This window comes from Rhodnius prolixus, unplaced genomic scaffold (assembly GCF_049639745.1).
Source record: "Rhodnius prolixus isolate KJV_2025 unplaced genomic scaffold, Rpr scaffold_8, whole genome shotgun sequence".
Classification (NCBI taxonomy): Eukaryota; Metazoa; Arthropoda; class Insecta; order Hemiptera; family Reduviidae; genus Rhodnius; species Rhodnius prolixus.
Genome location: NW_027411593.1, coordinates 27,782,660 through 27,809,748, shown reverse-complemented (window position 1 = coordinate 27,809,748; position 27,089 = coordinate 27,782,660). Strand labels below are relative to the sequence as shown.

The 27,089-nt window shown below is 31.4% G+C and overlaps 1 protein-coding gene and 1 long non-coding RNA gene across 8 annotated transcripts; one reads left to right on the top strand and one right to left on the bottom strand.

The window, feature by feature from the left end:
• The first annotated feature begins 203 nt into the window (after positions 1-203).
• Positions 204-25,582, top strand: LOC141451071 (ATP-binding cassette sub-family C member 5-like). Of its 7 annotated transcripts, none has more exons than XM_074122108.1 (31): positions 204-344; positions 3,243-3,393; positions 3,487-3,627; positions 3,782-3,940; positions 4,036-4,183; positions 6,044-6,186; positions 6,257-6,347; positions 7,305-7,478; positions 7,546-7,693; positions 7,789-7,937; positions 9,761-9,871; positions 11,263-11,373; positions 13,454-13,590; positions 15,587-15,713; positions 15,795-15,991; positions 17,569-17,718; positions 17,803-17,929; positions 18,011-18,144; positions 18,224-18,303; positions 18,402-18,640; positions 19,312-19,464; positions 19,776-19,905; positions 20,011-20,164; positions 20,246-20,374; positions 21,135-21,226; positions 21,334-21,518; positions 23,011-23,173; positions 23,379-23,562; positions 24,599-24,791; positions 24,871-25,035; positions 25,177-25,582. In XM_074122108.1, the coding sequence occupies exons 2-31, from the start codon at positions 3,293-3,295 to the stop codon at positions 25,264-25,266; spliced, it is 4,305 nt and encodes a 1,434-aa protein (XP_073978209.1). In that variant the 5' UTR covers positions 204-344; positions 3,243-3,292; the 3' UTR covers positions 25,267-25,582. The 7 variants fall into 7 exon arrangements, 6 of the variants coding, with proteins under 6 accessions (XP_073978209.1, XP_073978211.1, XP_073978212.1 ...); XM_074122109.1 differs by lacking the exon at positions 204-344 and adding an exon at positions 731-749; XM_074122110.1 differs by lacking the exon at positions 9,761-9,871.
• LOC141451086 (uncharacterized) lies at positions 11,397-15,815 on the bottom strand. The gene is made up of 2 exons (XR_012456526.1): positions 15,675-15,815; positions 11,397-13,562 (listed from the first exon to the last, which is right to left on the bottom strand). It is a non-coding gene; the product is annotated as an uncharacterized lncRNA (long non-coding RNA).
• Positions 25,583-27,089: the final 1,507 nt, after the last annotated feature.

Below are 27,089 nucleotides of genomic sequence, written 5' to 3'. Positions count from 1 at the left end.
TCTGTGTCTAACGTGTGATGAGTATTAGGTTAATGTAGCTTGTGTGTAGTTTGGAATTATCTCAGCTGAAAACGGAACCCTTTGCCTTTGCTAGTGACTAACATTACATGTTCCGGATACTTTTTTCCCCCAATTATTTCTGTTTCTTTTGAGTAAGTGACACATATATAGTAAACCGCGAACATGAAATTCAAAACTTTGTAGGGATCCAACAGATGGCACTACCTGTAGAAAGAATATGTCATTCTGGGTGGTACGATATGACATTTTGCAGTTTGCTCACTTGGTAGTTGCTGTCAGGAAGTAGTAGTTGATAATTTCAGTCATATCAAGTCGGAAAAAATGTGAGTATAAATTACACACTACTAAAGAATAGATATTTTCTATTGAATAAAGATTTTTTTTTTAAAGAACTTGAGTGCACCCTTCATTTTCTTAGTCTTGATCTGTTGATGATGTGGACATTTAAAGCATTTGAAAACTGTACTGAGAATAGGATTCTCTTATATTAAAAATAACTACATGTTAAATGATCGTTAGTCTGTTTTTTTAAATAAGTACTGTCCATTTTCTAGTTCGTACATCTTTAAGCCAAAAGTGGTTAATACTTATATGTACTTAATACTTAAACAGATTCATGTTTAATTTGATGTACCTTAACCCAAAGTTTGGTAAAATGGAGTATTTTTTTTTTCTCCTTTGTTGGGATTATTTGTCCTGTTCTGAGATTGAATGACCGACCGTTCAAGGTAAGCTAGTATGAATTTTCTTTTAATTAATGTGAATGTTAAAAAATTTATTCATGTGTTACCGTGTGTCACAATCCCCCAAAAGAATTCTAATAGAGCGGCCAAAGGTGAATTATTCCGTAACAAAATATCTCATTTTATCGTGAATAAAAAAAATTATCTTACAGATCGCTTGTAATGATCACGTAAATGGCGTTAATCTTGATGAGCCAATCATTCCCTGCTTATTGTACACGAAACTTATCTTAATTTTTATCAAAAAATAAACATTTTATCACCTCTTTAATGAAGTTTATTCTAATTCATATCTATAAAAGCAAAAGAAAAGGCTGAGAAAATCCTATAGTGTGTAAATAGTTATCGTAACTGTTAGATTATGTGGATGTAGTATATTGTCCTATCAAAAAAGGCATCATTTTTATGGGAATGATTAATAATGTCTCCTTTTTATTTGATGAGATGATGAACAGTAGAAGTTTCTTCGAATCAACTACTTATTTTAATTAGTTAAACAGCCAATTGTTTAGTCTTACTGTCAGCTTTAATTTAACATTTATTTTTTCATTTTATAAAAATTGCGTTGAGATTCACTACCATAAAGATAATTATAACTTTTGGAAATCATATTTAAATACAATAATGCCAATCAGAAAAACTATGAAGTAAGTCATTTAAGCATATGTCAGCCCAAAAGTTTCAGAATGGTGCATTACGGAAATATTGAACGACTTAATAAAGAAGTATCAGAAAAAAAGAAAGGAAAGATAATTTAGAGCATTTCTACTAAATTGTTCTTCTACAGTGCCTGTAAGAATTGCTATAAATTAAGTTTTCAGAAAAGGCTGCGTAATCTTCGAAAATTTGTTACAGATTGTAGTCTTCAACAAAGTGAATGATTTGTTTTAGGCATTGATTTTCATCACTAAATGCCGCATGTGTAAAGAAATCCAACCTCTAAGGTAATGTGGAACCTCAAAAAGGCCAATTAGAGATTTACCGAAACCTAGAAGCATTTCTGTTTAAGAGGGTAGTAGAAGTAAAGGGAGACGTGCTTATCAAGTATGAAGTCTACACTCAAGAGTGCCAAGCAAAAAAAATAAAATAAAATTGTGCAATTAGCGAATTGTGGAGTTAAACAGGTAGTAAGTTGGGTTATGCTTAAGATTTAATGACCAAGGCGCACATTACGTACGTGAGAACTTTAATTGATTGCGGGAACGAGATAATCGCAACAGCCCACTAAAACCTGTCTAGAAAAGACAGAACCAGGCTCTTAAGAGTCATGAGTCGCCTACAGTCCACTCCGACACCTGTTCTCGAAACCAGACAGGTGCATAAACTCAGTTCTTTAAGAAAATAGATCGATGGGTAGTAATAATTAGTTTTAGAAGACGGAAAGAGCTACTACATCGTAAGACAGACTGGTTTTAAATCGCATAATGCGAAGACAACATCTCACACAAAGGAAAGAGTTGCATTCATAAAGTGCAATAAACAAAGGATCGTCACAAAGGAACAAAGGTTGAAGCTATTAACATTGGCACTCGAGTCCATTAATAACAGATATCCGCTTACAGCATAGAAGCGTAGCTTTTCAGATGGCTTGGCTAAAGATTCATCGGAGAATGCCAGCGTTGGTGTTTTTTTTCTTCATCCTCTAAATTGTGGAGTCGGTGGGACGAAAGCACTAGTAACTGGCGACCGGGGATTTTTTCAGTGCACTACAGGTCAATGCTATCTCAATAATTTCCATCTCCGGACAGTGAGCTAAAAGGAGTTCCTAGGAAAAAAAAATCCAGGAATCGCCGATTAGGATTTAATATTATTTATCAATCTAAAACCTTCCCAATATACTCTTCACTAATGTCGCTATCGCAATCTCAGGAGAACTGCAAAAATTAAAATTTGAAGTAAATGAGTTTGCTGGGAGAACTGTTTACCTCAGATGCGTTCAAGTATTGTTCACTATTTTTTCAACATCAGTTTATTTAATTAAAAAGAGATTCTTTAATTTAATTTCTCCTCTAATGGAAGAGGAAAGTAGTAGTTGCAAAAATTTCTCGAAGTTCCTTTTGAATTTCTGTTAGACCCACTAAAATGCACTCCGAAAATCAGACATTTAATCGTTCTTGCGTTTTTTGATCCGAGTATTTTAATTTCTTACAATTGGAATCAGTTCCTAGAACATTAAGTGAATATTCTATTCTTTCTCTGTATGTGGTTATGCTTTCTCTAGAGAAGTGGTTTACTTAAATATTTTGTTATCAATGCGTCATTTAGATTGTTTATTGATCTTACTTTTTTAGTACTAGCTATTGTTATCAATCGTCTGCTATTTTGATATTAGATTCAGTGGTCTGTGAAGTTTATGATTTTTTTTTCATATCAATTACAGTTGTTCGTAACTGAGAAGCTAAACATATGCAATAATTTCAAAATTAAACACATTTTCTATTGACATTCGTTTTGTTTGATACCTTAATTATGTTTTAGTTATGGAGATGTACTTCCTGATAGTAGTATAAACTTCTTATTACATTACAATGGCACACATTGATAAAGATGATGAAGATGAGGAAAATATTGAATCCGTAAATGTACCATTATGGGAAGATATCTATTACGAAGAAGACGGTAATGACTGGTAAGAATTTCAATTTAATTTTTTAGGTTTTTGATTTTTTTTCGGTTTGAAATTATAATTTTTCTAAATTTAATTAAATTATCAATTTGATAGTTTTGATGACAATGCGGAAGGCAAAAAAGATGGTTTACCAATCCGACCTTGGGATACTCAGTTACAATATATTCCGGGTAGAGGATTTTCACGTTATAGTGCTGCTTTAAAAAATTTAATTCCTATCAGAAGGAAGAGAATGTAAGTGCTATTTTTTGTTTTTAATATTAGAGCATAAACGAGTCTAGAAAACATAAAACATAGGAAAAAAAAAATTAATTAACCGTGATGGAGGCTAATAGCCTTTGCATTCCATGCGAAGAAAAACTACCATTTTTTTGTTTATTGTAATTAGAAAAGAAAATCGATTAGGTGTAGATGAAGCAGGTTTATGGTCATTTATTACATTGAAATGGCTTTCGAAATTCATGCAGTTGGCGTACAGAAAAGGTTTAAAATTGGAAGATATTCCAAATCCATCACCGTACGATGCTTGTGAATATAATGTTCAAAGGTGAGACCTCTAATTATCTAGAAACAGATCTTTTTCTTTCAAAATTTATTTTTAAAAAATTGAAATGCCCTACTATAAAGTATTGTTGTTTTAAGGATTGAAACATTGTGGCAGGAAGAAGTTGCTCGTAAAGGTACGCAAAGTGCTTCGTTAGGTTATGTAACTTGGCGTTTTATGAAGACAAGAATCATTGTGACATCACTTTTGCTGTGTTTACATACAGTGCTTGGATTTTTAAGTATAGTAAGTTAAATAATTTTATATTATTCTTGGTTTAATATTTCATATTTGTGTTTTTAAAACTGTTACGTTTTGCCACTGAAAAAGAAAAACTTTTCCACCTACTTCTATTGTTCATTAACATGAGTTTACATACTTAATCCTCTGTAGGTTGTTTCAGATTGATAGTCCCAGTAGGATGGTTTTTAGATTGCATTAAGAATTTTAAGAACTAATTTATATAAAACCGACATTAATGATAGTTCTTTGTTTCTTCTTAGCCCGCCTTTAATAGCAAAAATTGTAGATAACTGTAAACCAATTAATTGCCAAAATATGATTTTCTTTTATGAATTTTTCTGACTTCACCCAATAAGTTTCGCCTTCCAAGCCCTCTTAATCTGCACGTCGCCTAGTCTTCAGCCCAACCAGATTCAAGGTTACTTAATCAAATCCTAATTATTCGATCACTCTAGATACTGTTAGGATTATTGAAAATAGAGAGTTACAAACCTTGCTTTTTCTTTTCTTTTGGAAAGGGGACGAGAGTTTTTTTTCAGAAGAATTCACTATTATTATCTTCTACACCAGCTCTCTATGGTATTCACTGCTTCCTGTAGGAGCTCCATGAGATATCGTACCTAACTACCACATTTGTGTAGCTTTGAACAAAATAAACGCAGGTTAAAGCTGTTTAATAAGACCAAACACCACAAACGCGGTAGTTCCCTTCCGAGGAGCTTGGTACAGCATTGCAATGGTTGTAAGCTGCTTCTCTAAAGAAATCTGAATAAAATCTTGATATGAGCATTCTACAATAATAATAATATCTTTATTAAGCCAAATTAAAAAGAAATAATACAATCACTGACAACATAAAAACATAGTACTCTTGGTTTTATAAACCATCAGAGGGGTTTATTATATGAGCATACTATATAATAACCAACCAAGTCAAAGTGGACTGCACTCCATACCTTTTCATCGCCAAAAGGTTATGGAGCTGAAGGACCTCTTGTTGAATGTTCAAAAACTCACCTACAGCTATTTCCTTGTTAAAGACTAATATACTCCAGTTTTCTGGGTATATATTAAAGACTTGCTGAATTCTATATTTAGAGGTTGCCTAACGAAAATAGCACGATATAGTAAACATATCTAACAATTGTTACTGAAATGTGTTTTAAAGCGAAACTGCAGAGACCCATTGCATCTCGCATGTCTACTGTATTTTTACATGGAATCTCTTTGATGTAATTTCCCGTTATTAGTTGAAGATGGCCGTGGTTTTGCTAAACTGAATATTTTAAACTCAGATTTATCTGGGTACCATATTGCATAGGGCGAAAGACGGCGAAAGGTCTAGATTAGAAATGGGTACCTTCTTCGTCTTCCTGATGGGGACTGCCTATAGTTTTTGACAATGAATTTTTTGAATTTTAAGAAAAAGTGGAAAAAATTGTCAAAATTGGGAGCTGTTCAACGTTACGCTTTTTCGTGCATTTTTTAACGATCAACCCTTATACAACTGTCCTACAGTTTTAATCATATGATTTGGTAAATCAAGTGTAAGATGCTTGTAATTTGAATATCCCACTATAACATGTAATAAGAAATAACATGCTAATTATTACGTAAACTAAGATAATAGCGTTAGGGCCCTGCAAGACGTCAAAAGAGAAATTTTAATTTCCAAACAGTATCAAATATATTTTCTTATACAATAATATAATTTTATGTATACAAAATTATCAATAAACATTATTATTATTATTATTTATTATATTTTCTTTATAATTATTCAACTGCCTAGATGGTGTTTTCTTTTTCTTTTTTTTAAAAAAAAGCTTATACATTAACTTTTGGTTGTTATTGTATTTTTAGGCTTTTTTTATGCGGCATTTAATAATATATGCTGAATCTGAAAGTTCAACATTTGCGGAAGGCTTTCAATGGGTAATGTTGTTGACTGTGACTGAACTCCTTAAAGCTGTTACTTACAGCGTTTTATGGACGTTAAATTATCGGTATTGTTTGGCAATAATTGAACTATTATTATTAATCTTTACCTGGTAATAATGACTTCTTTTTTTTCAGAACTGCCATCAGATTGCGTTCAGCATGTCTATTTATGTTGTACAGAAAAATACTTCGGGTTAATTCATTGCAAAATAAAACTGTTGGAGAGGTAATGTTCCCATAGATTCTTGTCATTATTATTATTATTTATTTACAGGTATATTATTATTTGCTTGTATAGTTTCTATAAATTAAAAAGAATTGGTGTCACTACTTTTTCTGACTACTATTTTCAAGATTCTAAGTTCCAAATTTTTTTACACATTTCGAACATATCAGTCATATTATTATTACCACATACATTATGCAGTATGTAAAACCGTACACTCCACTGAAATGTAACCTTCCTGGGAAGCCTACCTCAGCGGAGCTTTACACGAATTTCTAAAAAAAGTAATTCTTTTTACATTACATTTACTACCCACAATTATGCTACAACATTGTTGGGGCTAAGTACTTTAGCCTTGCGTTCGATTTATGTTTTCGTGAGTCCTTACAGAAAATATTAAAAACATAAAATGTATTTTTGGAAATTTTTATAACGATTTCATTAAAGTAATTTTACTGCCTTAAATTTCCATTAATATTTGTTTGAATTAGATGTCACAGTACGTGTTGGCCATTGTATCTTTAAAATATTTTTTTGTGTAAGTAATAAATCTAAATCGTGTAAATATTAATAAAAAGTAACTCTATCCCAAAATAATTCTCTAATTTATTTTCATGATGCTCTTTATTCTATATGTTCATCATCCACGTGCGCATTAATAATAAAATAAATAAGTAATGATCTGATTTAGAGTAAATTATTATTTTTATCTACATTAGATTTACTAACTTTTATTTGAACAATTCATTTAAAAATATGAATGGAATTATTTTTCTCCAAAAATGCCTTTTGGTGCAGTTTTATTTAGAAATGTAGGATACTCTCTCTAAAGGGTAATTTCAGGGTGGTATATATGATTTTAAAACAATAACTGAGTATACTTTGAAGTTCTTACAATTATTAATCTTGAGAATTTTAGTATTCATTCATGATTTTAGTATTCATTTATTATTTCAGATAGTAAACATGTTTGCTAACGACGGCTTGAGAGTATTTGAATTAGTACTTTTTGTTCCAATGATTGTTGGTGGTCCAGTAAGTATGATGCTGGGCATTAGTTATGTCCTCTGGCTTTTAGGTCCCTGGCCTCTTTTTGGCATATCAGCAATGTTTCTTTTCTATCCAATGCAGGTAAAGAAATAATAAAATAATATTCTCAACCTAATATAAATATGTAACTCATACAAATTTATTATAGTATGGCTTATCCAGATTAGTGGCTTATTTGAAGAGAATAGCATTTAAGAGTACTGATGCCAGAATTACGGTAACATCTGAATTATTAAATAGCATAAAATTTATAAAATTATATTCATGGAATAAAATTTTTAGAAATAAAATTCAAGGTTAGCTACTATTAATATACAAACTAATGTATTTAATATTTATTTCACATTCATTTTTTTTTTTTTAATTTGTGCTCTTTTAATTTCGGTTTAAGATGTCCGTAAAAAAGAACTAATTTTTATAAGAAGAATTGGATATTGCCAGAGTTTGTCATCTTCTTTAGCTATGACTGCGCCAATTATCTCAGTCATTCTTACACTTTTGATCCACATTATTACTAGTAAAAATGTTACTGCGTCTCAGGTATTTCGTATTATAAAATTTATATATTAGTTTTTAAGTAATTTTATTAAATTTTGAAAATGGATAATTCTGTCTGATGTAAAGAATAAAATATAACTCCTAACTAATAACATGGATAGTAATACATTTTCGTTCCTAAAATATCTTGAGTTTACCAAGTACTGTTTGGAATCGGGCGTACTCACTTCATTGTCTTTTAATAAGTCAAGATTTTCGATTAGCACAAGGCGGCAGTATGCTTCGCATTATGCTACTCGTCCTTCTCTTGTGTTGTTTTGCTAAAGATATCCTATTAAAATTTAAATTATAGACGCTATTTTTTTTTTTATTTGACATATCTTAATTCGTAATTAATGAATTCGTAATGGTGACTTAGAAAGAAAAACCATGAAACCCTATCGCTATTTTAATAAGCAATAATACACTTTAGAAAATGATAAGCTTATTATTAAAGTATTAGCAGGAGCAAGAGCACTGTCAGAATACAGCTGCTTGCTCTTAGATTTTCTCATCACAGGAGCTTCTTCCAGCTCACTGTGTCGTCATCTTACGGCTCAAAACACAGTTTACGCGCTTTAAATTAAAACGTTTTATATCCACATTATTAAATTTAATAACTACTTCTTTTAAATTAATATAAATCTCCATGCAACCTCCCACAACCATCAGATAGGGTATTGACTGTCGTAGTTAGTTGCCGAGTTAGGTTCATTACCCAACGTCATGTCCTGGTCCCTAAAAGTAGATGACAGCCTGAAACTTATCAGAATAGAGAAATACAAGAATTGCATGAGGGATAAATTTGTTGATATTTCGGTTCCAAATATGTGCAAATAATGACTGGTATAATAATAACTTTCTAAATATTTTTTTTTTTTTTTTTTTCCTGCCGGCGCATCGACGTCTATGGCCATTAGCGCCATCTAAATATTATAATTAACTTTCTTGTTTGACATCTCAAGTCATTGAAATAAGTAATGTAGTAATTATACTGATATTTTTAGAAATTTGAAATCAGATTTTTATCTGTAAGTTAATTTATCTGTATCATGGTCATTAATTAAAGGCCTATCCTTTAGTTTCATGAAATTTAAAAAGAAAATTCTAATCAATTTTGATAGTTTATATTTTGTTACAAAATTATTTGCATTTATCGTCAACAAACTCATTATCAAAAAGCATCATCTGTCAGAGCACGACTGAAAGCTAAATTATTCCAGACTTCTCTTCAAAACTGCAATGCTGTCAGTTAGCCAATCAAGAAGTCATGATCGGTTTACACCCTGAAATAAGCAACTTATACTAATTAGAGAAATTATGTGATTTTAATGTTTTTTAAACTTGATAATAATTTTTTGCCTTCTTAAGATACATGTATGGCTAATCTGCAAGCCCAGAAGGCCAAAAAAAAAAAAAAAAAAAAAAAAAAAAAAAAAAAAAAAAAAAAAAAAAAAAAAAAAAAAAAAAAAAAAGATACATGTAGATAGCGAGAGGGGTAAATGTACATCGCTTTCACGTCGTGTGTCCACTAATAACGTTTAGATTTTGAGTCACTCGGCCAAATGTTTCGCATTTTACGTCAAATCAGTTCAATCTTTCATTTGATGATTAAGCAGAGTTCTAAATCATACTGATGCCAATGTTTTTTTCTGATTTATTAGATAAATAAACTTTTGTATGTTCAATATGGTTAGAAAGACAGGAGCTCCATTTAACACATATTTATTAAGCAACAACATTTTGGCCTTAAAATCTCTGGAAAACTTTTAAATGTTATTAATGTTTATGATTATACATTCAAACACCGTAAGTATGTTTTTCAGGGTTTTTCAATAGTAACACTTTACTTCAACTTATTGAGATATGTACTTGTCTTCACCAGGGATGGATTCAGGAGTATAATTGACTTCAACATTGTTCTTCGACGTTTCAAGGTTATTTTAAAAAGGAAATAAACCCCACCTATTTTGGAATCCTTTTTTTAATACTTAAATTTTATTTATTTATTTTAATATATTCGTTTAAACTTATATAATCATTTTTCATTTTGGGTATGCATACACGCTTGGTTTTGAGAGCAACATTACGTCATTGAATAAATAGCGCTGCCATCCCTGGTTTATTGTTTATTATTTATTATTTTTCATTCATTGCAAAAAAAAAAATGCACAAGCTAAGTTGTAAAGCTACAGGCTAGAAACTTTCATAATTTTACATTGACTCAGGGAGTTAATGATTTCAATTAGTAAAAAATGAATAGGTACATATATTAAAGAACTTGTTAATTTGAAGGTTATATTGGTAAAATAAATAATTTAATCTTTAAAATAAATAAAAAATAAAAATTATTCTTTATGCATTGAAAATAGAGATCCTTGTCTCAAAAAAGTATTCAGCACCGAACGTCAATGAACGTCCTTGGGGAAATAAAGTAAAGTAAAGTAATCGCCTATTTTTTCAGGCGGGGCTTAACGTCCAACTACCAATTAGGTGTCGGTGGACGGAGGTGACTAGTAAACCATTAAATAAAATCCAAGGCCTAAGACCGGGAATCGAACCCAGTACCACAATGCATATTAGCTTTGCAGGTCTCCTTGGGGAAATAATTATCTCGGTGAGCGTCGTCACCGACTAATGTCTATAAGGGAGTGGTTCCGTTCTTCCGGTGCTTTTTGGGATGGATTGTGTAAACGAGGCAAAGGGAATTTTTGCGAACAGTTCACCGATTTATAGCCATGTCGAAAACTAAATTAGGCAGCCAGTAATGCCAAGAAAGTGAATGTAATGCCAACCAGTAATGCCAAGAAACGTTACGAGCCTCATATTTGTCCTAAGTCTAAATGATCAAAGGTTGGCAATGAAAGGATCTGGAATGAAATGCTGATTTCCAACATCCACGATTGGGTTGCCCTCATGTTCCATGCATTTGACATACCTTTCTCCAACAAGAAAATTTAGGCATTTTGCTGGTCGTTCTCTTTATTTAATTCTAGTAGAACATGTGTAGAATGTCAAGGGTCAGTCAACTCATTCCGCTGAATCAACCAAAACTTTCGCCATTCCATCTCAACCGAAACATTAGAGAATTTATGTTGACCATGTTGACGTAATGCATGATTAAACTTTCTTTTTTATTGTCCTAAATGAAATCATGAATTACCTTTTAATATAGTTTTTAATTCTCAATTGAAAATGTGAAAGTATCATGCCTGTAACTTTACCTCTTTTATATGGCGCAAATTTTTGTCCCACAGATTATCTGTCATCCAAATTTGCATGATTAATACAAATTTATTAGGATTATACATGGTACGTGCTATTGCAGGCATTTCCTCTCATGGCCCTTCTCTCAACCCAGTTGAGACTTGCATTCATTCACATCGAATATGGCTTGAGTAACATCATTGATTTAATTATTACTTGCAGCAGATTTAAGGTAGTTATTATAAAGATATCACAAAATATTTAATTTTATATTTTATTAAATATGGAAATAAAATCAAAACAAATACCTTTTAGTAGAAAATATAATAATGACAAAAATTTCCTTAATTTTTCATTCTTTTTCGAAATAATTTTTTTTTTTAAACACTAAATTTGTAATTTTTTTTTGTCTGCCGTACTATAGTCAAAGGAAATTTGAAATGCCATCGAATTAGGTGTTCAAGGCTGTGTGAAGAGTCAGGTATTAGATAAAATCTGGCTTTAGCGAATAAAGATATTTTTTTTGTGGATTTTTCATTGATGGGTATTTATCATTTACTAGGATATATGGTTACAGAAGGAAAAAAAAAAGTCTTATATATTAGCAAATTACTTCTCATAACCTGGTGTTTATTAACTTCAAAATTTATTTTTGAAAGTGTCAGTTTTATAACATTTATTTAGTTTGATTTATCGCTTCCTAGCCTAGCGTTGTTACTACAATAAAGTTCTTTTGTTTTGATCTAGGATCCCCCCCATAATTATTTGTTCGCTCAGATATTAAAGTAATTATTTTTGTTTCTTAGTCTGTCATTTGAAGTCAGTAATTTAAATTTCAGTATATAGTAATCTATCTGTAGGCAATCGCCTTCCCTTCGCTGATCACTGTACATATATTTCATTACGTACATGCAGTATATTTAGTTTTGAAGTTTAAAAAAAATTTAGGAGTAACTAGACGACGTTGAAGTTGAAATTAGCATATGTGTATACATTCAAAGAATCCTTTTTCAAGCAATATTGAAAATTATTTTCTTTCGATTATTCTTCTATAGATCCCTTGGATTACAATTTGGCCAGCTTCTCTTTTAAAATTACTATTAATTTGGAATAATACGTTGCCTATGAGATGATATCTTGAGTTTATTCTGTATTGTCATGAAAATCATTAAAACAAAAATTTTGCTTTTAGAAAAGTTTTAAATAAGTAAATATCATGGTTATCAATATATTTTAAGAATAGAATTTCAGATATTCTTAAGAGATTGTTAGTATTACCAAAAACAAAAACAAATATATATTTGAAAAGTTTATATCATCATATGAGTATATCATGAAGTACCATGAGTCCTCAAATACTGTGAATTTGAAATTTAAATTTCTAGAGAAAACTTCATCTGTCGTACTTTCTGTCAGATATTTATTTGTACTTAATATCCTGATTTATTTAAATTCAGTAATGAATTAATTTTGTGCTTTGTCTAAAATTTTTGTTTTGCTTGAAGTATAAGACGTAATTCCTCTAGTTACACATTGGAAGCAGCGTTTTGCATCCTTAGTTGTTTGATTGATCTTGATACCTATTTTTGCTTAGTCCTAATTAATTCGCTGAAAGCAAACAGAATGAGTGCAAAATTCTTTCCCTTTAATGTTTACTAAACATCACAGCTGGTAAATGCAAGCAATGCACATTTATTCTTTCCACCTTTTCTAACTTTCGGAAAAAAAAATTTATTTTTAATTTTGGTGGTTTTTGTTTTTTTTTATTCTTAGTGAATTTAAATTCTAAAAGTGATTATTATTCCATGCAGAGTATTTTTCAAATTTGTGATGTTTTTTTTTTCACGGCATTTATACCTGCAGGCTTTACAGCTTTATTTTTAATGCTTGACAATATTGGAAGTTGGAAGAATAAGAGCATAAATCTCCAAATTTGGAGCAACTAAAACTAATTTTTAATTAAGTTGTTATTGATATTTTGGAGCTTAAAACTATCCTGCATGTTTCAAATGAACTCTAATTTCCTACTTACATCTTGCATGCGTATATAAATTTAATTTTTTATGAAGTGATCTGAAATTTTGATCTAAAAACTTTAAAAACTTTTTAAGTTTTTAGCACAGAGCATGTTGTACCATTTATCCAATTCGTAAATAATTTTTATAAACAAACAAGCATGATATTTAAAGAAAAGAATATCATCTTTGGTATATGTATACTAAAAATTTTACATTTTTTATTCATTGTAATTTTGTGTTTTTATTTATTTTTCCATTGGATTAGCTATAGTAGTTGTATCATTATATTTTTAGACTGTACTTTTGTTAAATGAGACATCAACATTTCTTTCACGTCCTTTGGATAAATCTCAAGCCGTCTGCATTGCTAAAGGTTACTTTGCACATTTTATTGACGCCAATGCTGTGAAAACATCAAAAGAAAATATTAAGTAGGTTTATTTTAAACGATTGGTAATAATTGTCTTTGTATAAAAATTATTTAAGTTTCGCGTTATCAATAGAAAACATCATTTTCTTACAATATAATAATTAAATCTAAAAAATTAAATCTAATATTACATTGTTTTGAAAAGTATACTATAATAGATTTTTTTTTATATAATTATTTTTAGGCTATTTGTTAGCGGATTGTGAGTTAAAAAATAGTTAATTATCACTAGAATAATTGAGCTATGTTAAGAATGAGAAACAAAATTTAATTAAATCTATGAAAATACGGACTCTGTAGCATGCGGACCTTTCTTATATTTCTGTATCTTTCTTAATATTTTGTAGTTTAAAATACAGCTTGAAAACAGAAGTTTCAAATGCATGAGCATATTTTAATACAAAAGTAAAAGTTAGTTAGATTATTTTATTTGAGCGTATAATTTTATGATCTAGCAGTATGAGCTAGCACATTAATTGGTTGCACTATCCAGTGAAACGTTTTTGAAATTGTGGCTTAAATTTTCATTTTTTGGTACATCATGTAAACATTATTATTATTTTTTTGTAACAGGTTGCGTTTTCAAGTGATTAAAATTATTGTGGGTAGATTTAAAGGACTTCAATGTTTAAATGGCCTAGCCACTTCTTCAGGGAACTTAGCGTTCCCTAGTCCCTAGTCTTAAAAAAAAAAAAACAATGGCTCATTATGACCACTTCACTCCTATAACACTGCACAGAAAGACGCTTACATTTTTAACATGTTGCCGATATTTAAGAGAGCTCAATAAATTATTTTGGTCACAGTGGATTTGGCTTATACTCCCTTTCAGTGTGCAACCCTATATTGAAGAATTAAGACGAAATATAAATTTCAAATCACACGGAATGTTAATTATAGATATTTATCAAGATTTACCTTTTTTACGGAATTATCTTTTAAAGTTGAATTCAGACTGTTGATTTTAGCAATACCTATCAGTTTGGCTAATGCTGCTTTAGCATTCCTAACTATGATGTGTTCATTTTCTGCCCAACTTGAAATGGATATGGGAAATTTGAAGAACATTCGATTTGCTAAATTGTAATAAAGGGAACTAATTATTCGTGTTTATTTCTGTAATAATTTTTATCTTCTAATTGTTATATTTATAACCCTTAAATTGCGCTAAATATTTAGCGCTATTAATCCTTTTTTTAATCTATTAAGTAGAATCCTCCATTTAGGTAAATATTTTTATCGTAAGATTAAATAATAGCAAAAGCTGCTGCTCTGTTCTTAACCAACCACCAGATAGATTTTAAAATTGATAAGAATGGCCATTTTTTTGTTTTGTTTTCAATAACTTTTAAAACCTTACCCCAATTTACATTGCTTAAGCGGCCCTTTTTCTTTTGAACACAATTACTCTGAAGGTTTCGAAAACAATCTATCCTCTTGAAGAACTCACAAACATTTTTTTTAAATGTATAAACTATAAAAACACTGAATATTGTTCATACATTTGTCGCTTAAATCTTTAATAATTCCAATCTTTCTCTCACCATAATTTTTCGTAAAATACAATTTTCTCTTTCATTACTAAAGATAGCATTGCTCTAAAGTTATTCCTCAGTGACCTTTGCCTTTTGGGAAATTTTATATTATTATTTCATGCTTTTTTTAACAGTATTATATTACTACTTGTTTGGTGTAAAAATAATTTTAGTTTTGAAAATCTAAGTTGCCTTGAGATTATTAGTTTTCTCTGAAGTTACCAGTATTAATTTCGTATTATGTCTTCCCTAACATCTATTGTTTTCTTAAAGAATCCAAATCAATATTCCGACTTCCCAACATTTTTTTTTTTGAATTTAATGAGTTTATTACTGTAGTAACAAAATGTAGTAAATGTACGACAGCTATGTGAATGCGACTTGTAACTGTGTTAATTAATGATAAAGAGTTGTTTTAGTTCTTAGTGTTATAAGTTATATTTATGAGTGATATATTTACAGGAATGGAATTAAAAAGAAGAAAGAATCAAAACTTTCAAGAGAAGATAAGAATGAGCAGTTAATAAAAATGTCAATGCAACAAACTTACCAAAATACATTATTCGATATTAATTTTTATGCTCCTAAAGTGAGTTTATAAATTATTTTGTTAATTACACTGTAGATACTACTTCAATTTTTAATCTTACTTGACAATTTTTTCTTACAGGGTTCTCTTGTAGGAATTTGTGGACCTGTTGGTTCAGGTAAAACTTCTCTTCTTCATGGTATCTTAGGCCAAATCCGTATGACTGAAGGTAAACTATGCCGAGAAGGTTCATGTGCTTTAGTTTCTCAACAGCCTTGGCTAATGAATGCTACACTTAGAGAAAACATATTATTTGGCGAAAAATTTAATGCTAGAAGGTAAAAAAAAAAACAAACTAAAATGTGTATTTATTTACTATGATAGAGAATCTAATCTAATCAAATTTTTCATGGATTCCCATTGTCTGTAGTTGTGCGTTACATAACGCCGTTCTTCCCCTTAAGAAGGTTGAAGAGAGGGGACACCTTTGAACAGTTTTAATTTCTCGCCAAATATTTAAAACATTTATGATTGGTAATTTTCTCCATATGTTGTGGTAGACCTGTTGTATCATTGACAGAGTTTCCCTTTGTTTTCATTGTTTGTAAAGACAGAATTGAGGAATGTTTTATTTTGTAAGGTGGAAGTTGCAACTTTAGAAGTGTATTGTGACGATTGTAGTGGACAAGGTGTAAGTATTGTTGGTCCATATTAACATTTGGAATTCGTATTTTTAAATCTAGTATTTACAAAAGTCTATTTGCTTGTAAAAAAGTGTTGAGTATTATATTTTCTTTTATGGAAGGAGAGAGGGCTCATTTCAACATCACAGTTAAAATGTGCACTACTGGCCTGCAAGTTTGTGACTTTTTTTGGTTTAATCACAAAGTAAGGGAAAGTGGTCTGAACCTACATTAAGAAGCACAATAAACCGAATATTTTGTTCAAACTTCCTAAACCCATCATTTCGGGTACAACATCCCGAACTGAGTCATTCTTGATTTTTGAACTATATTTCAGTGGTTTAAAAGAGAAAGTAATGCAGTAGTGAGAGAAATAAATGATAGAAGGTAGATTCAGAGTAAAGTAATATCACTTCTTTCTATTTTATATTGTGTTCAAAGCTTTCCCACCAGTGGGGCAGATATTAACATTTGACACATTTTTAAATTTAAAAAAAAATATAGATTTGTATTTACAGTAATAACTGTTTATTGATATAGATTTGTTCGGAATACTTAAAAGTTGTAGAAAACAAAACAAAAAGATTCAATAATACGATTCTGTGTACTCTGTAACAGAAAATGTAAATTCTGTTCAAATGTGCCCGCTCACCCCTACTCTGCATTTAGTTTCTAGATGAATTCTTTTTTTCCCCCCCCTTATAAATTCACCTAGCATAGGTTCTATACTTTAATAAACAACCAGATTTGTTGTGATATGAAAAGGCTTTGGGAGCCGTATTCCGATTCATGCATTTAATACGAAAATGACAGTCCAGTACTTTACCCTAAATTTCTACAGCATTCAGTGATTATGTAACTTTTGCTTTTCTCTCTTGCGTAAATATCATCTAAAAATATTTTCCGTACTATCTTGGCGTGTCGATATGATGCTACAAATACTTTTGATAAATTTGAAAAATTTATCTGCGAGCCAACAGACGCAAGGTCATTTAATTATTCTTTTCTTTCTTCAACAAATTCTCTGCCCTCTTTCTTGTATTTTTCCGCACTTTCTCTTGTAGAACTAGCTTTGTTCCTCTAATTCAATTTGCATTCATTCCGAGTCACTGATTTCTTTGATTTTTTTTTTTCTCCGTCTACTGTAGCATTCACCACGGAAGACATTAGATTTAATATACTCGTATTATACTCATAGATATTTTATTATGAATTGTAAAATATCACTTTAGGTACTTTGCAGTACTACATTGTTGCGCTCTCAAAGAGGATATTGATCTTTTACCTGGAGCTGATGAAACTGAAGTAGGTGAAAGAGGAATTAATCTGTCTGGAGGGCAGAAACAAAGAGTTGCATTGGCTAGGGCTGTTTACTCGAACAGGTACCTCACTATTATTACATAAGTTTTTGAGTGATTAATTTATTTCAATTTCTCTAAAAAAAAAAAATATTTCTTGTGGTTTAGAGACATATATCTGCTAGATGATCCGCTTAGTGCTGTTGATCCTCAAGTGGCTAATCATATTTTTGAGAATTGTGTTCGTGGAGCGCTTAAAAATAAGACTGTGTTGTTTGTCACTCATCAAACACAAGTATGTAATCTAATAGTCAGCCATAATCACAATTTTTTTAAAAAACCTTTGATTTCTAAAAAAAAATACTTTTGTTTTCAGTATTTACGGTATTGTAGTGATATAGTTTTAATGAAAGAAGGTAGAATTATTGAAAGAGGATGTCATGATGATTTAATGTTAAAAAATGGACCATACAAAATAATGATTGAAAGTTGCGGAAAACCAAGTAATTTGTAAGCAATTATTATCTAAGGAGGCTATTTGGAAAACTTTCTAAACAAAATTTATTTAAATAACAAATGTCTTTTTTAGAGCGGATAACTCTAAGAGTCAACTGACATTAGAGTCCAATTCTAATGAATACATTGATAAGGTTCCTAGTGATGCAGAAGGTAATTGGATTATTTAATTCATTTTTGCTTTCGATAAATTATAAACTTGATTGCTTATTATGTTCATTGCTGATTTTTCTTTTTTCTTTTTTTTTAAGCGGCTCAATTGGGTAAAAATTTAACGACAAGTGAAATCATTGAACAAGGATCAGTTAAATTTGCAACATTTTTAAGTTATATAAGAGCATCTGGTGGTGTATTCATTTTTAGTTGTACAGTATTTGCCATGTTTCTAAATGTGGGCTCTTCAGCTTTCAGCTCTTGGTGGCTTGCTCATTGGATAAAAACTGGAATGGGAGATGGAATAACGAATGAAGAAAATGTTACTAAAATAATGGTATAGTCTATGTTTAAGGTTCTCATTGGTAAATTTCTGTAGTAAGCGTTTAGTGGAACCTAGTTATTGTGTTCACCCTTGTTCATTTATAATATAACTCTACCTGGAGTAGAATGTGACTGAAGGTGACCGCAAAGTGCAAGACTTTTCAATCGGCAGTTTGATGTTATCAGGCTGAGGCTCTAATTTACCACCGGACTAAGAGTTGAAAATATTGCCACAACAGTAATGGATGTAACCATAGCGGATTTATTATTATTGTGGATATATTTGTTTAAATACTTATTCCAGGATTGCAAAGCTCTTACAGGTTTGCTTAAAAAAAAGGCAATAACTTTTTCCTGAAGTTAAAAAATTATATGTTATTGATTTTACAATACGTGTAACAGTAAATACATATGATGAATAATATAGTCTTCAATAAAATGCGAAAACTGGGTTTGATCTTTAAAATCTCAAAAAAGTAAAAACGAAACAAATATAATAAAATCGTGAGAAACCTTTTCATTGTCTTACTGTCTGGTTTCTTTAGGCGAAATTTAAAATTTGCGCCTCATTCGATTTCTTTTTGGCTAAATTGTTCTCTCACATTCTCGCCATTTTCTATCACTTTCTTCTTTTGTTTCATAATTTTAAACAATTCCTTGTTTTTTTTTTTTGTTTTTGTTTAGAATGAAACTGACATAACAAGTATAACCGTTACTTTTGTAAACAAGAACAATATGAGCAATCACCCAGATTTCCTGTGGTACCAGCTTGTTTATGGCATAACAATTGTTTCAATAGTAGTAACGGCTTTCATACGTGGCTACGTATTTACACATGTAAGTGTTCATTAAAAATAATAATAATAATAAAATTAGGGAAGGGATTAGCTGTGAGGTTAGCATACTGGACTCCCACGCAGAGGTCCCGGGTTCGAATCCAGCTGCTGACCCTTAGATTTTCTCTTCCTAGGAGCTTCTTACAGCTCACTGTCCGGTGATGGACAGTGTTGTCTGTAACGAGAGAACACTGTCCGGAGGCCGGCAGTGCACTGAAAAAAGCTCCGGACGATCATAAAAAAAAAAATTATAAAATTATAAAAAAGAAAATACTTTTCATAAATAAACTGAACTGTTTATTTACTTTACAGGTCACTTTAAGAGCTGCCACTAATATTCATAATTACCTTTTGGATAAACTATTAAAAACAAAAATGGTATTTTTCGAAAGAACACCAATTGGTAGACTACAAAATTTGTTCTGTAAAGATATGGATGAAAGTAAGTAGTTTCGTTTGCTTTAATCTTGACAAATATTATGTAAATGTCAATTTTACATAATGATATGTTTTATCTTTTTTCACTTTTATTTTTATTTTGTTTTAGTTGATTCAAGAATTAGACCTAGTCTAGAAACATTAATTCAGGGAATATGGCATGTTTCATTTTCATTGCTCTTTATATGCTTGGCATTTCCACTTTTCATAATTCCTTTGGTGATTATTGCTTTCGCGTTTTTTATCATTTATAGGACTTTTAGGTTTGTTTCTATTTAATTATTTTATTCAATAATTTATTTGTCACTATTGCTATTATTGGTTGCCTTACTCTGGGTCAACAGAATTGGAATTAGAGATTTAAAAAGACTGGATAACACAACAAGATCTCCTGTATTTAGTAATATTACGTGTACGATTAATGGATTAAACACTATTCATGCATTTGGAAAGGAAAGTGCCTTCCTCAGAAAGTATGTACTTTTATTAATTATGTTATATAGAAAATTTCTTACTTAAGCGTTTGAAGCAACTTTTTTCTAACCCTGTTTTGAAAGAGAACATAAGATATTCAAAATTAATTGTTTACCTAAAGTGTTTTAATATAATAGTGTGTGAAAACTAATGCGATTATTATTTAAACTAGTTCTTAAATCCAAGGTGGACTTTGGCCTCCCTGACAATTCCTCTCCCAGTAAAAAGTAAAGTAATTGCCTATTTTTTCAGGCGGGCTTTACGTCCAACTACTAAATTAGGTGTCGTGGACGGAGGTGACTAACAAACATACTTTACTGTAAATTTCTTTTAATTAACCATTAAATAAAATCCAAGGCCTAAGACCGGGAATCGAACCCAGTACCACAATACATATTAGCTTCCCCTCTAATCGCTCGGCTACCGTGGCGCCTCCCTCTCTTAGTATCTCTGTTTTGAACTTTTTCTTGAATTGTGTAACCTCAAAGGTAATAACCACATGTTATATGGTTCAAGATGATGGAGTTGGCCCCGTGCTTAGCTCTGTCACTCTGAGGACCCGGTGGCTTTGATTTTGGCGTGCCCTTCTTGTCTAATAGAAGTTGCCTTCACCATTCAGCTAATACAATTTAATTTTAAAATACTTCTTTTAAAAATAAATTGTATTGTTAATGGGTGTGCTACACTAGACTTGTTTTATTTCAAAATACGGCGCAAGCAAATTTGAAAACGTGTAATGAATAATATTGAATTTTTCAGGTTTATTTCATCATTTGATTTAAATTCTTCTTGTTTCTACATGTGCCAAGCAGCCAGTAGATGGCTAGCCCTGCGTATCGACTGCCTCTCAGGTATATTTAAAATATTCGCCTTTCCAGTGGCAAGGGCACCATCATTTGTTGACTAAGATTATGCACTTTTTACATTTTATACTGTTTTTTTATAATGCATGTTACAGTTTTTATAATGTTTGTTACTTCCTTACTGATATTATTTACACGAGGGACTGTGCCTCCTTCATTAGCTGGCCTCGCCATCGCTTATGCAGCTTCACTCAGTGGTCTTTTCCAGTTTACACTCAGAATGCTTGTTGAAAATGAAGTACGCTTTCTATCTGTTGAAAGAGTCAATAGCTATATGCAGGCAAGTATTTTAAAATTCTTAAAACTTAAATTAAAGCTGAATGTGCATCATGTCACCTCTTAACTGTTTAACTGCACATAAAACTTCACTAATCATTTAGAATTGTAACACCGAAGTTTTGGAAAAATTAAAATATTTGTTCAAATATCGAAGAAAAATTAGAAGAATATTCTTTTATCCACAAAAAAAAGCATCGTTATTTTATTGTGCTTTTTAACACGCATATGCCCTGCGTTTTTGTTGTTTTTTTGTAATGGTAGACAGTGGCACATTCACAGTCTCAATGGAGGACGTAATGAGCAACATAAGGCACACACACCCAAGAGAGACAGCTCAGCAGATGGCTTAAGTCCATGATGTCATGGAGCAAGCAGCCGTAGCCTATATATTTACAGTGGCTAGACAGCCTATGACAGAATACCACAAGAATCAGTATTATATTACATTATTTGAAAATTTAAAGGATACCGGATTACGTGTTTAAGTTGTGAAGGACTTTAAAGTTCCTAGTAGACAACGATACTATTACAGAATAAATATCGAGAATTTGAAATCAATGCTTTTAAGTAGCTCAGAAGGTAATTAATTTCAGAATTTTACCAAGAATTGCTGGAATCCTAGTGTACCTGACAATATCCGGTTTTTACAGAAGGGGTAAGGGAAAGAAAAATCCCGGAATAAAAAGTATGGTCGTCCCATCTGGAGAAGATAAAAAAAAATAAAGAACCAAGGGCCAATTTGACCTAATCTGGCCTGTGCGAAAATTGGTTGGATGAGATGGCTGGGGCATGCTGATAGAATGGAGCTGTGGAAGGATCCTGACTTGCAGAACGGGGGAGGAAAACTTTATATAAGATGGTCAGATGTAGGGCGCGATTTGGAGAAGAAAAAAAGAATCAGGAACTACAGCATCTATTCCAGGAAGCAGACATCGTAAAGGTAATTATGCTTGGCAGGCTCAGATGGGCAGGCCATGTGGCAAGGATGTCTGATTTGGAAACACCCAAACGGCTTCTGCAAGAAGATGTACATAGAGTCAGGAGAGTGGGCAGACCAAAATTGAGAAGGAATGATAGGGTAGGGAGGACTGGCGGAAGCGGATTGAGGAGGCCAAGGCCCAGTAATGGGCTGTAGCGCCGATAGTAGTAGTAGTGGTCAGATGTTGTGGAGTACATTCTCAGGGTGCAAAGATGGAAAAGAGAAGCAAGTGATCGTAAACAGTGGAGTGGAAATGAACTAAGCAGGTCCTGGTCGTAATAGCTCGTTCTGCCAGAAGAAAAAGGATACGAATGCAGAATTTATTTAAGTTTGATATGCTAATTACACACATTTTATTTAAAAACTTTTTCCGGGTTTACTTATTTTAGGATTTCTAAGCACCCCCATAATATAAAGACTTTATCAGATAGAATTTTAGTTCAGAATTAAATCATGTTAAAATGTTAAATTTTATTTTTTTAAGCATTTATCAGTTATATTAATAAAATTTCAGATTTTAGAACAAGAAGGAGGACATGGACCAAAAGGTATTCCGCCAGATGCCTGGCCAGAAACTGGTACCATAAGGTTCAGAAATGTGAAATTAAAATATCGGCCAGGGTTACCTTTAGCATTGAACGATGTTACATTCAGTATTGGTCCAGCAGAAAAAATTGGTATTTATAAACTAATACAGGTGTACATTTATAGGTTGCAAAAGTACCGTGCATGCAGCTTAATTGGTTTCTTTTTATATCCGTTTAGGTATTGAAAGTCATTATTTCCTTTGTAAGCAGCATTCCTTATTTCCTTCACACTGTTGTATTCATTTTAGTTTTTTAATTTTTTTATGAATAAATAAATTGTACATGTATTCAACAGGAGTTGTCGGACGAACCGGCGCTGGAAAAAGCTCCCTAATTACAGCATTATTTCGTCTTGTTGATATAATTGAAGGCAGCATTATGATCGATGGACTCGATATTTCCACATTAAATTTAGAAGTTTTACGCAGTCGTATGTCAATAATCCCACAAGACCCTGTGCTTTTGTCGGGCACTATCAGGTTAGTCGTGTTAAATAATTAATTTTTAAACCTTCGAGTGCTGTTTAGGGGGCAATTGTCCTTTAAAATTAGTCTAATGATTCACAGGAACTGTCCAATATTTATATCAGTATTTTTTTTTAGTCCAGTACAATCGCTATAAGATTAAGATTAGAAAACGGGCCGGGACTGCAGCCACTAGAGGCTTTTTGTGCCTTCCCCTTATGAGTCTAGTAGTTGAAACCTCCCTTGAGGACTTCCCTACTAGTTCTTTTTGCGCTACAATCTCCTTTGGTCTCAACGTTCCAAAGGTTTCATAGCGCAACCGCTCGATTGCAACACATTCGAACAACAGGTGAAAGGCCGTCTCCTCCTCTTCCTGACACAGTCTGCACAGCGGTTCCGAGCTAATAAGCCGCGCCTTGTGCAGATACAATCTCTACTGTATTAAGTTGTAAATAAAAAGTGAGTTTTGATTTTATTTCAGCAGCTTGGGCGACAACAAAAAATGAATAGTACAATCATAAATTAGCTAAAAAGAGATAAATAAATCTAATTGTATTAGTACATTCCTCGTGACATTATCTAAAATGATGTCCTCATATGTTGTTTAAAGATGAAGTTTTAAAACTAGAATACAATAATTTCATTGTAGTAGGCGGCCTCCGCTGTCTGCCGACATTTCACTCTAATGAAACTTCTTATGGGGGAAAATGGCAATGTATTATGTTCGGAAAATAACTTTACACAAACACAAATAAAACCACAGCGCACTGACAATATCGAGTTTCAACTTTGGTTCGCCGCACTCAATCGCAGATACGCGCTGTCTAAGCAATATGTTTTAAACTCAAAATTAGCACAAAACGATTAAAATGAATTAATTATTAAATACTGAGAAAAAAATTTTCTGTGAATTCACTATTTGAGCAAACCGCAAGTACTGTTGATACTGAGAAATTAATAAACTACAAAATGGAAAAATGCATTAAGTATAATTTTTCATTTCTTCTATTAAAACATCTTAAAAACTGTAATATTTAAAATCTGTGAACAGATCAAATTTAGATCCTCTGGGCGTTCATAGTGATGATGAAATTTGGCTTGCACTAGAAAAGACAAGATTAAAAGAAAGAATTTCTTCAGAAGATCTTAAATTGGAAACAGTTGTGCATTTTAATGCTGATAACTTATCAACTGGAGAAAGGCAATTGTTGTGCCTTGCTAGAGCTCTGCTCAGAAATGCAAAAGTACATTTTCAGCTCATCTTTCTCAACATTCATTATAATTTTTATTTATTTGTTTAACATTTAGGTTACTTTTTAATAGGTATTAATATTAGATGAAGCAACATCGGGATTAGACGTACATACAGAAAAAATGGTACACAATACAGTATTTAAAGAATTAAAAAGTACTACTACCCTGATCATAGCTCATCGCTTTCAGACAATCAGCTCTTGTGATCGCATCCTAGTCATAGATAATGCACAGGTATTGGGTTTTAATTTGATTAGAATTTCAAGTTAAATAAAACTTATTTTTCACACTACCCTTTTATTTTATAGTAATTATTAATTTATTGATACTAATATTTTATTAAATAATATTTTCGTCTTTTTATTTTGTTTACAGGTGGTTGAATTTGATGAACCGAACATTTTGTTAGAAAATCAGGATTCTTTTTTTTATAAACTGATGTCATCTAAACCGTCTAATAGTTAATCAAATTATTGAAATTGTTACTTAAAAATAATAATTTAAAAAAGTATTAACTAATTTAGTTGCCATTCTAATTTCTGTTTACTACTAAGTGGAAGTAGTTCAAATCATTTGCATAAATTTTACTATAAAGGCTTAAATATTAAAATAAATTTATATATATAAATGTATATTCAAGATAAATCTTTATAGTCACATTCATTTTATTTTATTTTTTTTTAAGAGAAAAAATAATATAACTTTACGTGAATTTTATAATTTATTAGTTTACCATAAGATTTGTACAAAATAAATGCAATAGAATATTTTATGATACAAATAGCCATGGTTTCATTTAGAATAAATGTGGTCCTATAAACTCTTAAAAAGGATTATGAGTTTGATTTGAACGTACAAAACCACAGATTTAGAAGCAAAATCCGAACCTTTTTTGGGATCGTTTGCGCGCAGAAATTGAACTTAGGGTACAGACAGTGTAAGTAGTTTTTAGGTGTGATAACATCTGAACCCATGTCGATTCCTTCTGAAGCATTTGCCAGTCTTCGTAAAATGTCTAGACTCAAATCCAGAAAATTCTAGCGTGAAAGTTCTTTGCTTTTGCACTTAACTAATCTCCTCCGTACATTACTCACTTCTCTTGCTACTTTTTAAGTCAAAACATTCTTTTAAAAAATGTTTCGACTTTAAGGGTTGTTATCTCTAAATTCTACACACAAAATTTAATTTCCTATTTGTATATTCGTCTTAGAATGTAGGGTCAGTTTATTTCTGTGATATTTGTCACATTTTTTTTTTTTTTTTTTTAATCAAAGTTTTCCCCCTCTTCAGCATAATTTTTGCACACCCTCACAAAAGTCCCTAAATGACTTTCTAAATTAAGTTGAATTTTTCTTTTAAATGGCTCCAATTTGTTTTTATTTAAACTGTGTATACAGGGTGATCCATTTAAAACGCACCAATCGCTAATAACTTTTTAGGAAAGCGGAATTTCGAAAAAACCCACTAAGTAAACTATATGTTTTTTTGGGTCTAGTTTTCAAATTTTCTACCCCCGATGCTGTATCTTCATTTTTGGCGGAGTTACGGCCAAAAACCCGATTGGGGTTTCATAAGGGCCACTGGTTTTGACAATGATTATAAAAACTACATAAAAAAAACTGTGAAAAATGACGTTAATCCCGTTTCGATATCCGTAATATTTGTCGAGATATTTAAGATCAAACTTACAATTTTATCTATTCGTGAACGGTTTTCAATATTAATTTTCCACCAGAAATACACGTTTTGGGAGGTCCTCTGACTGCAAAAAATTTTATTTGTGTCGCAAAATAAAAAAATAATAATAATTGAAGATGTTAAAACATGTAGTTTAATGTAATGGTTGTGGGTGAATCAGGATAAATTTGTTTTATCATCAAATAAAAGCAACCTTCACATCAGAATAATGTACCCCGTATGCAAGAGTTCTTGACCTATGATTAAGGTAAGAATCTCTTGCCAGGGTATTGGTCTGGTGGTCTTGAGCGAGGCTTTGTAAGCGGGACATCCCCAGTTCGAATCCAGCGAATGCAGTCATTCTTATTACTTAAACAATCATAGTACTTTTTTAAATAAAGTCTAGTCATACGCGGGATTCGAACTGGGGATCTTCCACGTACAAAGCCACGCTGAAGACCACTAGACCAATACCCGCCCATCCCTGGGCACCGTAACCATAGGTTAAGAACTCTTGCGTACGGGGTGCATTAAAATGATGTGATGGTTGCTTTTATTTGATGATAAAACAAATTTATCCTGATTCACCAACAACCATTACACTATACTAC